This window comes from Bos indicus, chromosome 3 (genome assembly GCF_029378745.1).
Source record: "Bos indicus isolate NIAB-ARS_2022 breed Sahiwal x Tharparkar chromosome 3, NIAB-ARS_B.indTharparkar_mat_pri_1.0, whole genome shotgun sequence".
NCBI lineage: Eukaryota > Metazoa > Chordata > Mammalia > Artiodactyla > Bovidae > Bos > Bos indicus.
In genome coordinates, this window is record NC_091762.1 from 29904947 (window position 1) to 29917860 (window position 12914).

Below are 12914 nucleotides of genomic sequence, written 5' to 3' on the forward strand. Positions count from 1 at the left end.
TTACTTATTTGTCTGTGCCAGGTCCCAGTTAGGGCACGGACGCTCTTTGATCTTCGTTGTGGTGTGTGGGATCTTAGTTATCGCATGTGGGATCTAGTTCCCTGTTAGGAATCGAACCTGGGCCTCCCACATTGGGAGCATGGAGTCCCAGCCACTGGACCACCAGGGAAATCCTGAGTCTTAATTTTTATCCAGCCTTAGTTACCAAGAGATACTAGATTGGGAAGATACAGATAGGAAGATGACTAAGAGCTTACCACTGCAGGAATCCAAATGTGAAATGGGGATGGTGGTATACATGGGAACAGAGAAGACAAGTTGAAGTTGAAAGACATGGTAATCAAGAGGATGCTTATGAAGCACTGAGTGCTTCACAGATAATACACAAAGGCCGTATAAGATCAACGGTCCTGGGATATAAGGGAAGGCAGGAGTAGTGAAGTTAAAGACGAGACTAATAAGTGGCTTTTCAAGGTAAAACGTGCCTCCTCAGAAAGAAGGATGTTCTGAGAAAATGGAATGTCTTTCTTGTCTAGTTTATCTTGTCCTAATGATCCACTGATATTCTCTTTGGTTAAAGATTTTTTGTCCTCTAACTCCCAATCCCCATGACACTGATGTTTCCCCTTAAACTGGCACATTCCCCTCTGGTCGGAACAGGTGACAGAGTGATTGACGCCCCTCCCTGTTGTCATCTTTCTTCTGAAGAAATGCCAGCGGCAGGTGAGGCAGCAGTGAGATGTTCCTTCCTGACTCCTTTTCAGGCGCTACAGTTTTACTTTCCACTTGAGCCCGCCTTTGATGGTTCTGATAAAGTGTTTATGACTCTTTTACTGCATGGAACTGTTGTGTTCACTTAGGGTTTATGCTGGACTAGTTTAAATGGTTCATTGTAAAAACTCTTCGATTCTTTAAGTTTTTTGCTAATCTTTGCTGAATGACCTGTTTTCCTTCACCAGCTCTTGATCTACCCACAAGATACAAATGAGTCAACAGAATCGTCATCAAAAAGAATTAGGCTCCTATTGTCCTCCAGTATCTGTAAAAAGAAGTGTGAACAATTAAGTAGTAACTTAGATTTATTAAACATAAAACAGGTGCTTTGTTTTCACCTTCAGTTTGTTTTTTGCTTGCTTGAGTGGTCTGCTCAGGAAATGGCCTTTGGCTAAGTGGGTTTTTGAGGTTTAGTTATTTCACGATACTTCTGTATCTTTGGTTTGAGAGTGGAACAGAATCCTGAGCATTGCTGCTTGCTTTTAAAGAAGATCTGCAGTTCTGCTAAGACGCTGTTTTCAGATCCTCATACGTTGGATCTCAGCAAGTTTTTCTTTCTTATTGACTGTCTTATTTTCTTTCTTATCTCTATCTTATCCCTCCCTAAAAAGAGAATAAAGTTAGAAAGGGATTATTCTGAAATATGGGCTCAAGGAAAGTAGATGTAAATTTTATTTTATGAGCTGTCTGTTTGTTACTTTACCAGTAAAGTTCTGGTTTTGATGGAAGTGAAGACATTCTAAGGTCACAGAGTTTATTTAACTGTAGGTCTCTCAGCTGTCCAAGTATAGAAAATCACTTTCCTTCAGGGTTATTCTTTGCTACTTTTCAAATAAGCAAATTCATTTGGAATATTATAATTTTTATCAGTAATTAAATCTATATCTTTAGTTCTGAGATGCTTTATGAACTGGTTAAGAGTGTTTTTCATCATGTTCTGGCTCGCTCACTATTGTATATGCAGCCCTTGCTGCTGCTGCTGCTAAGTCGCTTCAGTCGTGTCTGACTCTGTGTGACCCCACAGAGGGCAGCCCACCACATTCCCCCGTCCCTGGGATTCTCCAGGCAAGAACACTGGAGTGGGTTGCCATTTCCTTCTCCAATGCATGAAACTGAAAAGTGAAAGTGAAGTTGCTCAGTAGTGTCCTACCCTAAGCGACCCCATGGACTGCAGCCTACCAGGCTCCTCCATCCATGGGATTATCCAAGCAAGAGTACTGGAGTGGGGTGCCACTGCCTTCTCCATATGCAGCCCTTAATATAGTCCAATACTTAGCATTCAGTGGAAACTCAATAAATTTTTTGAACAGATTAATGGATTTTTGCAGGGCTTTTTTCTAATTTAAAAAATGGTATGATAGTTTTAAAAGAACTTCGAAAACCATCCTTAATCCCAACACTTAATCACTTGATTCTTTTTTCATCTTTTAGTCTTCATTTAGCCATGCGTGTACTTTCACATGGTTGTAGTCACGGTGAACTTGAAATTTTGTCTTTAAGAGTTCCCCAGACTTCCCTATCGGTATAGTGGATAAGAATCTGCCTGTCAATGCAGGGGGCATGGGTTCTATCCCTGGCCTGGGAAGATTCTGCATGCCCCGGAGCAGTTAAGCCTGTGTGCTACAACTACTGAGTCCAAGTGCTGCAACTACTAGAGCCTGTGCACCTAGAGCCTGGGCTCTGCAGGAAGAGAAGCCACTGCCATGAGAAGCCTGTGCCCCACAAGGAAGACTAAACCCCACTTGCTGCTATGAGACAAAGCCTGCGAGTAGCAATGAAGACCTAGTGCAACCAATAAAAAAATAAATTTCCCCATATTTTTGTTTTTAAAAAGCCAAATTAAATTGTATTATCTAGAGCAGCAAGAAATTCTAAATTTAATGCTAGAGGGGAATAATTTGAGAACTATTACTCTTGGATGCGAAGAGTTGACTCATTGGAAAGACTCTGATGCTGGGAAGGATTAGGGGCAGGAAGAAAAGGGGACGACAGAGGATGGCGTCACCAACTCAATGGACATGAGTTTGAGTAAACTCCGGGAGTCGGTGATGGACAGGGAGGGCTGGTGTGCTGCGATTCATGGGGTCGCAAAGAGTCGGACACGACTGAGCGACTGAACTGAACCGAACTCCTGCTCCATAGTTAGAATAGGAAAGAGGAGTCTAAAATGGTGATGGCTAAACAACAAAAAAAGGAAAAAGCTCGCAGAAACGGAACAAAAGAAAATCCATGGACTGGACTGAGAACCTCAGGTGAAACAAAAATGCCTCCTTCCTGGCTAGCCCTAATTTGCATAGGGCAGGCTCAGCAGGGAGGAGACAAAACATATAAAAAGAGGAAGCCAAGAGGGATTGAGGCCTTGAGGCTGTACTATCCTTTGTTTATGGAATAAATAAAACTGAGCTGTAGAGCTGTAACACTGGTCCACTGTTTGAAATCTTTGTTGCGGTGAGACAGAACTGAGGAAATTACACACTCTCCCGACATTCTGCTCTCAACAAGTGTTGAAAATATGGTTCATTTTATTAGGTGGATCTAAATTGAAATTCTTCATTGACTTCACACTGCCTGTAAGCAAGATACCTCAGTGACCTTTCCTTCCCTGTTATAAGGCTCAATAAAGTAGATGCTGGAGAAGGCAATGGCACCCCACTCCAGTACGGTTGCCTGGAAAATCCCATGGACGGAGGAGCCTGGTAGGCTGAAGTCCATGGGGTCGCTGAGGGTCAGACACGACTGAGCAACTTCACTTTCACTTTCATGCATTGGAGAAGGAAATGGCAACCCACTCCAGTGTTCTTGCCTGGAGAATCCCAGGGACGGGGGAGCCTGGTGGGCTGCCGTCTATGGGGTCGCACAGAGTCGGACACGACTGAAGTGACTCAGCAGCAGCAAAGTAGATGCAGCCGAATAGTGTTCAGAATCATTTCCTAAAGAAAGTTTGAATAATGTTGCAAAACAGAAAGGATTGCTAATAGCAAATAGAGGAAGTTTTAACAGCACATTTCCAAATTTTCTTCATGATTATTTCAGACTCATTTTGTTAACATCTTATTTACTGATCTTCTGTCCTCAAATAGAGATGTTATACTGATTTTTGGTTCATTATCACACCAAATGAGACATGCTTGGGTAGGCTTGTACCCATTGAGGAGAGAACTCATGTAAGCTGATACATGGGAGCTTTTTCTAGAACAGCCTACCTATCAGGGCCCAAACCCTACATGAACAGTGTGGCTTCCAGAAACAATGGCTTTTCTCCAGGCTTTGGTTGCAGAGTATAAATATCTTCTCTAGAAATAGTTCTTCAGGCTTTCTGCCCTAAAAGGTGTATTGTTATCAGCAAAGTGGTTGATTTGACTCTTTTTTCTGTTCCTTCATATTTTACTGGGACTTCCCAAGTGGCACTAGTGGTAAAGAACCCACCTGCCACTGAAGGAGATGTAGGAGACCTGGGTTTGATCCCTGGGTCAGGAAGATCTGCTGGAGGAGGATGTGGCAACCCTCTCCAGTATTCTAGCCTGGTTACTCTCTTTCTGCTCCCTCATATTTTACTAGCATTAATACAGGGGATTTTGTGCCAACTTCCTGGTCAGGTCCTCTTTACAGGGCCACTGTGCTCGTGGATCCCATGTAGACCAGGGCTCTTAGTCTTTATATCTAGAAACCAAATGAAGCTCAGAAAGTGCTGGAAGGTGGGGGTGGGGGTCCTGAAATCAGCTGCACTTCCCTTACTGGAGGTGAGCACTTCCCCAGTCCTGGGAGAGACACAGACTCTCAGAAGCAGCTGACTTTGCTTCATCTGAAAGGGAGTTAGCTCTATATGGCAGAAGCAAAAATTCAACAAAAATGCCTTCTCTGATGGACAGACATTGCCACTGATCACACTGACAAGAAAGCTTTAGAAGGTGTCTTAACTCTGAACAGTGTCTCCAAACTGTCTCCTCTTCTGGGCCCACAAGAACTTTTACGGACTTCTTTTGGGACAGGAGGAAATAGAAGGTGTCAACAGGGTTTTTGTGCTCACTGGGGAAATGAGAGGTGGCAGAAACCATCCAGGAAACCTGTAATTCTGCCTTTTCTCTAGGAAGCAAGAAAAATGATGAAGTTTGCTCACAGGCAATGGAATGGAGTAGTCTCAGAGATAAGCATACCACACATACGTTGTGTTCTAGCTACCCTCTTCTTTGTTAAAAACTTGAACTGCAACCAGGTTGCTTTCTTGAGAAGGGAGGCGCTAGGGCCCAGGAGTGAGGGTGCTGGCTTTGTTGTGTGACCACAGAGGCTGGTTACATACTAATTTCCTCTAGGGCTTGTGATGAAGTCAGTAAACCACAGCCTTCAACATGCTCTGCTCAAGCGGCTTCAGTGGCTTCTCAGTGCTGTCTCGGCCATGACACACATCTGACATGCCCTCCCTTAACCCACTCGTAGACTGTCTCTCTCTCCCTGCAGCATGGACCAAAGAGAAATTCTGCAGAAGTTCTTGGATGAGGCACAACACAGGAAGAGTAACAAAGAGGAGTTTGCTAATGAATTTCTGGTAAGTTCTATGTGTGACACTCTCAGACCAGTTACATAGACTGTTTGATAGTGGTTCAACTCTCATAGATCAAGTTGTTCTTCGGATAAAGTGAATTTCAGAACTTTCAGGGGAAGAAGGCAACCTAAAAGTTTGATTTCTCTAAGTGGTTTGTGTGTATTCTAGTTATTTTCTCCAAAATACAGTTTTAAAAATTTTCCTTGCTAGTTCTTAGACTTTGACTAGGACTCCTATAGATGACATACATAATTCCAGTTGCATAAATATGATATTAATTGAACATCTGGAGTTCCCAGGTATCCGAGTTGGGTTTATGCGTCAAAGAGCTAATTTTAATTAATGTCAAGAGGAAAGAAACCAAGACTAACTTTTCATGGAGCATTATGCTTTTATGGAGCCCTTCAGTGGGTTCCATTTGGATGACAAAAACTCTTGAAGAGCACCCTAACTACTTTCTGCCATATTCATTTTTGCTTTTTTTAATGAAGAAAAAATAAAAGAACATGTGCTTTTACAGTAACGGGGTTTTCCTTAATCTTCTTTTGCTTGGAGGGGTGGAATGGCCAGGATGGAGAGTAAAGAAAGGTGAGGGAGATGGAGAGAAACGTAGGCACAAGGTAGCCTAAGGTTTGGTTACCTAGGGGGACACTGTATTTCCTCTAGCAGAACGGTGCTTACTGATGCAGTGGCAACTGGGTCAGCCTCATTCATCTTATAACCCAGCACTTCAGATGACATAGGATGTCTGAGAGTACTTATTATGTGTTTTGGAATAGCTCCAGCTGATGTTTCGGCTCTGTAAGAACTTCAAACCTTACCTTTGCAGTTGTGAGGATATTGAAAAAATAAGAGAATTTTTTACTACTTGGCATGTTCCTTAATCTCACTGAGTCTCTGTTTTCTGAGTTCTGAAATGGAGATAATAATTTATGTCCTACCTCTCTGCACAAGATTATTGTGATGACTAAAGATCAATACTAATACTTAAATGTGACTATTCATTCAGTAAATTTATTGAGCACATGCTATGTATCAAGTTTAGTTCCAGGCACCGAGGAGATAGCAGTGAACAGAAAACCTTTGCCCTCACGGAGCTAACATTCTGATGTGTTTGTGCTAAGTTGTTTCAGTCGTGTCCGACTCTGTGTGACCCTATGTACTATAACCCACCAGGTTTCTCTGACCGTGGGATTCTCCAGCCAAGAATACTGGAGTGGGTTGCCATGCTCTCCTCCAAGGGATCTTCCCGACCAGATAGTAAGATGTGAAAACGCTCTGCAGATTCTCGAGTGATTAGATATTATGATGTGATCTCATATTATGATAGAAACCCTTGTGTCAGCTCAACTTCGATAATACCGTGGTGTCATAAAAAATGACACTCTAGTTCCCACTGGCCAAAGAGTCTGAGTCCCTCTAGTAGAATTAGCAGGGAGGGAGGGGAGGTAGAAAGCCTGGCCCATGTGTCTTAAACATGTACCTGGCCCTGGGCTAGAACTCCTGAGCCAAATATCTCCAATACAGAGAGGTAAGAAGCGAGCTGAAGGGGCAGGGGCAGCCTCTGTTTTATTTTGGTTATGTTTTAGAAAGTAATATAGACTACCTCTCTGACATTTTACCTCTTCTTAGCTCAGTCATTATAACCTCTCACCAAATTATAGCAGCTACCTCACCTCCTGTTTTCTCTGCTCTAGCCTTGCCCTCCCTTCAATCAATTTTCCGTTTGACACTCAAGTGATCTTTTAATACCACCAAGTGATCTGGTTATTTTTTTTTTTCCCTGCTTAAAAACCTTTTATAGTTTGTGTTTTTTCCAGCTGTTTAAAATTGTGATAATACACATTTAGAAAACTACATAAAACCCAAGTATAATTGTAAAGTAACTACCACCAGGTCAAAGAACAGAACATTGTCAGCCCCTATGTGTCCCTTCCTCATCAGGTCCCTCGCCCCCACCCTCGCCCCCACACCCACCCTACCCTGCCCTGCCCAAGGAATAATCACTCTCCTGACTTTTATATTAATCACTTCCTTGCTTTTCTAGCTCCTAATTTTAAGAACCTTGTTTTTGGGTGGTGATTAAGTGGAACCTCACTGTTCACTGACTCATGTCCTCCAGTGGAAAAACAGAGTTTTTCCTTCAGCCCCACCTAAATGTTCAGCTGAGATACCAGAAAGAGTAGCTTGGGGGGAGGTGGGGGGTGGTGAATGGGGCCAGGATGCTGGCTGGGACAAGGTAAATACTGCTCTTCAATAGGAAGGCTTTCCACCTGGTCATGTCCCCATTCCATCTTCAGCTCTGAATATATTCTCCCAGGATTTGATGTTTCTGAAATTTGAGGGCTGATTCTGTGACACATGGCCACTGCTGGCCTAAATAGGAGTGTCTCTGTGGGAATTAACTTCCCTGGTGGCTCAGACGGTAGAGCGTCTGCCTACAATGAGGGAGACCCGGATTCAATCCCTGGGTTGGGAAGATCCCCTGGAGAAGTAAATAGCAACCCACTCCAGTACTCTTGCATGGAAAATCCCATGGACGGAGGAGTCTGGTAGGCTACAGTATATGGGGTCGCAGAGTTGGACACGACTTAACGACTTCACTTCACTTCTGCAGGAATTATCGAAAGATATCTCTACTTCCAGGTAGATACTCTGTACACCCTGCCCCCACTGGGTTCATGGCTTAGCTATCAGTCCCCACTTCCCCCTTGGTCAAGTATCTTTGTGCAGCGCACAAAGCCCTGCTATGACAGCTAGAGCCGGTACTGGGCTGCTTTGGTCTTTTTCTCGTGCCAAGGTCTTTTTCCCAAGCTAAGGCTAAACTCAATAATCCTCCTATTTTGTTGTTGTCTAAAATTTTTATTTATCTTTTATTTATTATTATTTTTGGCTGCACTGGGTCTTCACTGATGCACTCAGGCTTTCTCTAGTTGCAGCAAGCGGGGGCTACTCTAGCTGCAGCGCTCTGGCTTTTCATCGAGGCGGCTTCTCTTGTTGTGGAGCATGGACTCTAGGGCACACAGCTTCAGTAGTTGCAGCATGTGGGCTCAGTGGTTGTGGCTCGAGGGCTCTAGAGCATGTGAGCTTCAATAGTTGTAGCACATGGGCTTGGTTGCCCCATGGCATGTGGAATCTTCCCAGACCAGGGATTAAACCTGTGTCCCCTGCACTGGCATTCTTAACCTCTGGACCATCAGGGAAGTCTCTTAATAATAATTCTGTAGTTGAAACTATCACTAACCACTCCTATAAGGTTCTCATGCCTTCATTCAAATATTTATTGAGTGCTTACTACGTGCAAAGCATTGTGCTGGATACTGGTTCTGTGATACTTCATGCTTTAGTGGAGCTTATCTTTTTAAGACATTAGAGATGTCTTAGAGAGGCAGATATTAAACAACTAATTACTCTATTAAATATTTAATTATAATTGTGCTGGTCTTGGTGGGATGTCAAGGAAACATCACATCCATTATCTTATTTATTACTCATTAAAAAAAAACCTATGAGGTAGTTCTGATCTCTGACTTACTGATAAGGAGAATGCGGCTCTAAGAAGTTAAATAATTGGCTTAAGTTCACTCAGCTGCTCAACCATAGACATGAAATTTAACCTGGATCTGTCATATCAGAGTCTGTGAAATTAATCCTTATGCAATAATATCTTGCTTCAGCCAATAACCGAGTCCCTCATAGAACCTAGACTAAAGGTAAGTCCCTAGTTGGCATAGTTTCTATATGGCAGAAATAGCAGTATGTAATCATACTATTGAAAATCTTAAAGATACTTAAAAAGAATAAAACTTTTATTGTCATTTTTATAAAACAATGCTATTACAAGTTAAAAGAAAATCACCATAGTACCCACATCCCAACAAATAAAATTTTAGGGGGTAAAAAAATTCTAGTTTTTCTCCATTCATAGGATGCTTTTCATATCATTGTAATTATAAGCATAGCTATTATTTTATATTCTCATATTTTCACTTACTGCAACAAAATTATCATATTGATTAAAATCTATATTAATGACTTTTGATGCAGGATAATATATTGAAAATATAATGAAGTAATAGCTAATACTTTTATACCTCTTACGGAAACTGTTTTAAACACTTTTATATGTCAACTCATTTAAATCTATTGAAGAAGGCACTGTTATTATTTTCATTTTATGGATGAGGAAACCGAGACCCAGAGAGGTTATCTGACTTGCTCCGGGTCACATAGCTAGTAAGTGGTGGAATTTACTTTTGAGTTAAGGCAGTCTTGCTGTTCTTGTAACAACTTTGGAGTCATATAAGTCTGGGTTTAAGTTTGCATTCTGCCTATTATTAGTTATGTGACCTTGAACAAAGAACCTAAGTGGTAACTAGACTTCCCTGGTGGTCCAGTGATTAAGAATCTGCCTTCCAATCCAGCGGACAGAGGTTCCATCCCTGATTGGGGAACTAAGATCCCACATACTTCGTGGCAACTAAGCCTGTATGTATGATCAGACACTAAGTCGTATCTGACTCTTTGTGACCCCATGGACTGTAGCCCACCAGGGTTCTCTGTCCATGGGATTTTCCAGGGAAGAATATTGGAATGGGTTGCCATTTCCTCCTCCATAAGCCCACATACCTCAACGGAGAGATCACACATGCTGCAACTAAGAACAGACACGGCCTCCCTGCCAAAAAAAAAAAAAGAAGTGGTAACAAAAATAATATTCACTGTGAAAAATTTATGTGAAAAGAATAAATATATAAAATGCCTGACATGAGTAGGCACCCAAATAATTTATTTTTCTGTGGTTGGAAGTGAGGTTATTTCTCATTTTTCATGATTATTGATAACACTGCAATAGGTGTCCTTGTGGTTTTCCCTTTGTTTGGATTATATCCTGGAGCTAGATGCCCAAAAGTGTTATTACTGGACCAAAGAGTATTAGCATTTAATTGGTAAAGTTTTGCCAAATGTATTTCCAAGAGAGTTTTTTTTAAACTTACAGTATCTGAATTGATCATATTCTCTAGCACCAGCACTTCCCGGGTAGCTCAGTAGGTAAAGAATCAGCCTGCAATGCAGGAAACTGCATGCAATACAGGAGCCCAGGGTTTGATCCCTGGGTCAGGAAGATTCCCTAGAGAAGGAAATGGCAACCCATTCCAGGATTCTTGCCTGGGAATTCCCATGGACACAGAAGCCTGGTGGGCTACAGTCCACGAGGTTGGGAAGAGTCAGACATGACTTAGCGACTCATGAACTAGTCTCAGTTAATATCTGAAAAAGACAGTAATAGATAAATTTTTTGACTGCTTATCATATGCTAGGCTATCAAAGTGGTTTACCATATATGATCTTAATCACTACAACAACCCCAAGAGGAAATAATTATCTTCATCTTATCCTTGAAATAGTAAAACCAGGATTTGGAACTCTGATATGTTTGATTCCAAGTCCTCTTAGCCTCTATACTTAAACTACATCAAGTAAAATCATGTTTTAGTTTTTAAATGTAATTAGTATAAAACAGTACTTTGTTATGTTACTTTAATTTGATCTCCAAGCCTGAAAACTTTTCATCACTATTTTCAATCTGCATTTCCTCATATAAACTTACTGTTTGTGTATTTTCCATAATAGCTAACCCACTGAATCATGTTCCAGATTCTCTGCTTGAGTGCTTCAAGAACAGAGCCTTATTTAATTCCCAAAGAGCCATTTGTAATGAACGCTAATAAAGTCCCACAGGGACCCACTGCCGAGTTCTCCAGCTTTTTACAGCATGCTCAGTTTCTTGTCCTTGTTATGTCTCCTCTGCCACAGAACTTTGTACACATGCTGTTACCTCTGCTTTGAATATTCCTTCACTCTCCTCTTTTACCTACTTAACACTTCATAATTCTTCAGATATCAATTTGGTGGTCACTTTCTCAGAGAAGCCTTCTTTGACCTCCCTAAATAAATCAAATAAGCCCTCAGCACCATCTGTCATTTTTTAAAAGTTTCTCCCCAGTCCCCAGCTTTAGTAAAGTGTTCATAGCATTTATCACAGTTCCAATTATACATTCATTTGTGTTGTTATTTGATTAATGTCTGCTTTCCCATCAGACTGAAGCTCCACAAAGGCAAGGCTCAGATTTACTTCTGCTTATATTGATATCCTCAATAACTAGAATAGTATTTGCTACGTGGTAGACACTGAGGGTCAGAGAAATCAAACAACTTACCTAATGTCATGGAGGTCATAAGTTGTAGAACTCAGATTTGAAATAAAACTATTTAACTTTTGAGTTTGTGCTCTTGGTCTCCACCACATCTCCCCACTCCTGTTTATCCATCCATCTTCCCAGGTGGAGCTAGTGGTAAAGAACCTGCCTGCCAAAGCAGGAGACACGAGAGACGCAGGTTCGATCCCTGGGTCAGGAAGATCCCCTGGAGGAGGGCATGGCAACCCACTCCAGTATTCTTGCCTAGAGAATCCCACGGACAGAAGAGCCTGGTGGGTTGGACATGACTGAAGCGACTTAGCATGGCACAACACTCAACTTCTTAAGAGAACTGTAGAATATAACATACACACAGGAAAGTGCTTTAAACACACAAATACAATTTAACAATTAGTAATAAAGCAGGTATCTATATAAGTACCACTCAGATCAAGAAATAGAACATTGCCACACCCCAGAAATCCTTTAGGTGTCCTTCCAGATCATAGCTCCTCTCAACTTCCACCTGACTAGAGGTAAACACTATCACAATATTATTTTTTCCTTTGTTTTACATAGCTTCAAGGCCATATATCACTAAGCAATAGAGATTAATTTTACCTGTTTTTGAATTCTATGTAAATAAAATGTCATGTATACATTTTAAATATTTTCCTTTTTCATTCTACATTGTATTTCTAAAATTCATTTAGTTGCATGTAGCTGGGTCTTAGTTTTTTCTAATCATTTTTATGAATTCTTTTTAAAAGCATTTTTTTACACCATACTGTGTGGCAGGCAGAGCTTCCCTGACAAGGGATCAAACCCATGCCCCCTGCAGTAGAAGCACAGTCTTAACCACTAGACCACTGAAGTCCCATTTTTATGAATTCTGCCAAGGTTTAATATATGCAATTACTGCTGTGATCACAGAGTGATCTTAGCTGCTGCTGCTAAGTCACTTCAGTCGTGTCTGAACTCTGTGCGACCCCATAGACGGCAGCCCACTAGGCTCTTCTGTCCCTGGGATTCTCCAGGCTAGAATACTGGAGTGGGTTGCCATTTCCTTCTCCAATGCATGAAAGTGAAAAGTGAAAGTGAAGTTGCTCAGTTGTGCCTGACTCTTACTCGACCCCATGGACTGCAGCCTACCAGGCTCCTCCGTCCATGGGATTTTCCAGGCAACAGTACTGGAGTGGGTCGCCATTGCCTTCTCCGAGAGTGCACTGAGAGAGACCAAATAGTCACTTAGGGTAGTATTAACTATTTTGAGTCACCATAATTCAGTGTCTTGACTTTAGCTTTGTTGGTCTAAAAAATCAATTTTGTCAGTACACTGAGAGATGATCAGAATCAGGCAAATACATATGAAATTCACCAAAAATAAGAATGCCAATTTA

The 12914-nt window shown here is 41.6% G+C and overlaps 1 protein-coding gene across 1 annotated transcript in view; it reads left to right on the plus strand.

Moving 5' to 3' along the window:
• The first annotated feature begins 5042 nt into the window (after positions 1–5042).
• The window catches only part of PTPN22 (protein tyrosine phosphatase non-receptor type 22), a 57471-nt gene continuing 49599 nt past the window's right edge, over positions 5043–12914 (plus strand). The window contains exon 1 of the mRNA XM_070779798.1: positions 5043–5317. Within this exon, the coding sequence (XP_070635899.1) occupies positions 5231–5317 (87 nt within the window). The 5' untranslated portion in view covers positions 5043–5230. The remainder of the gene's footprint in view (positions 5318–12914) is intronic.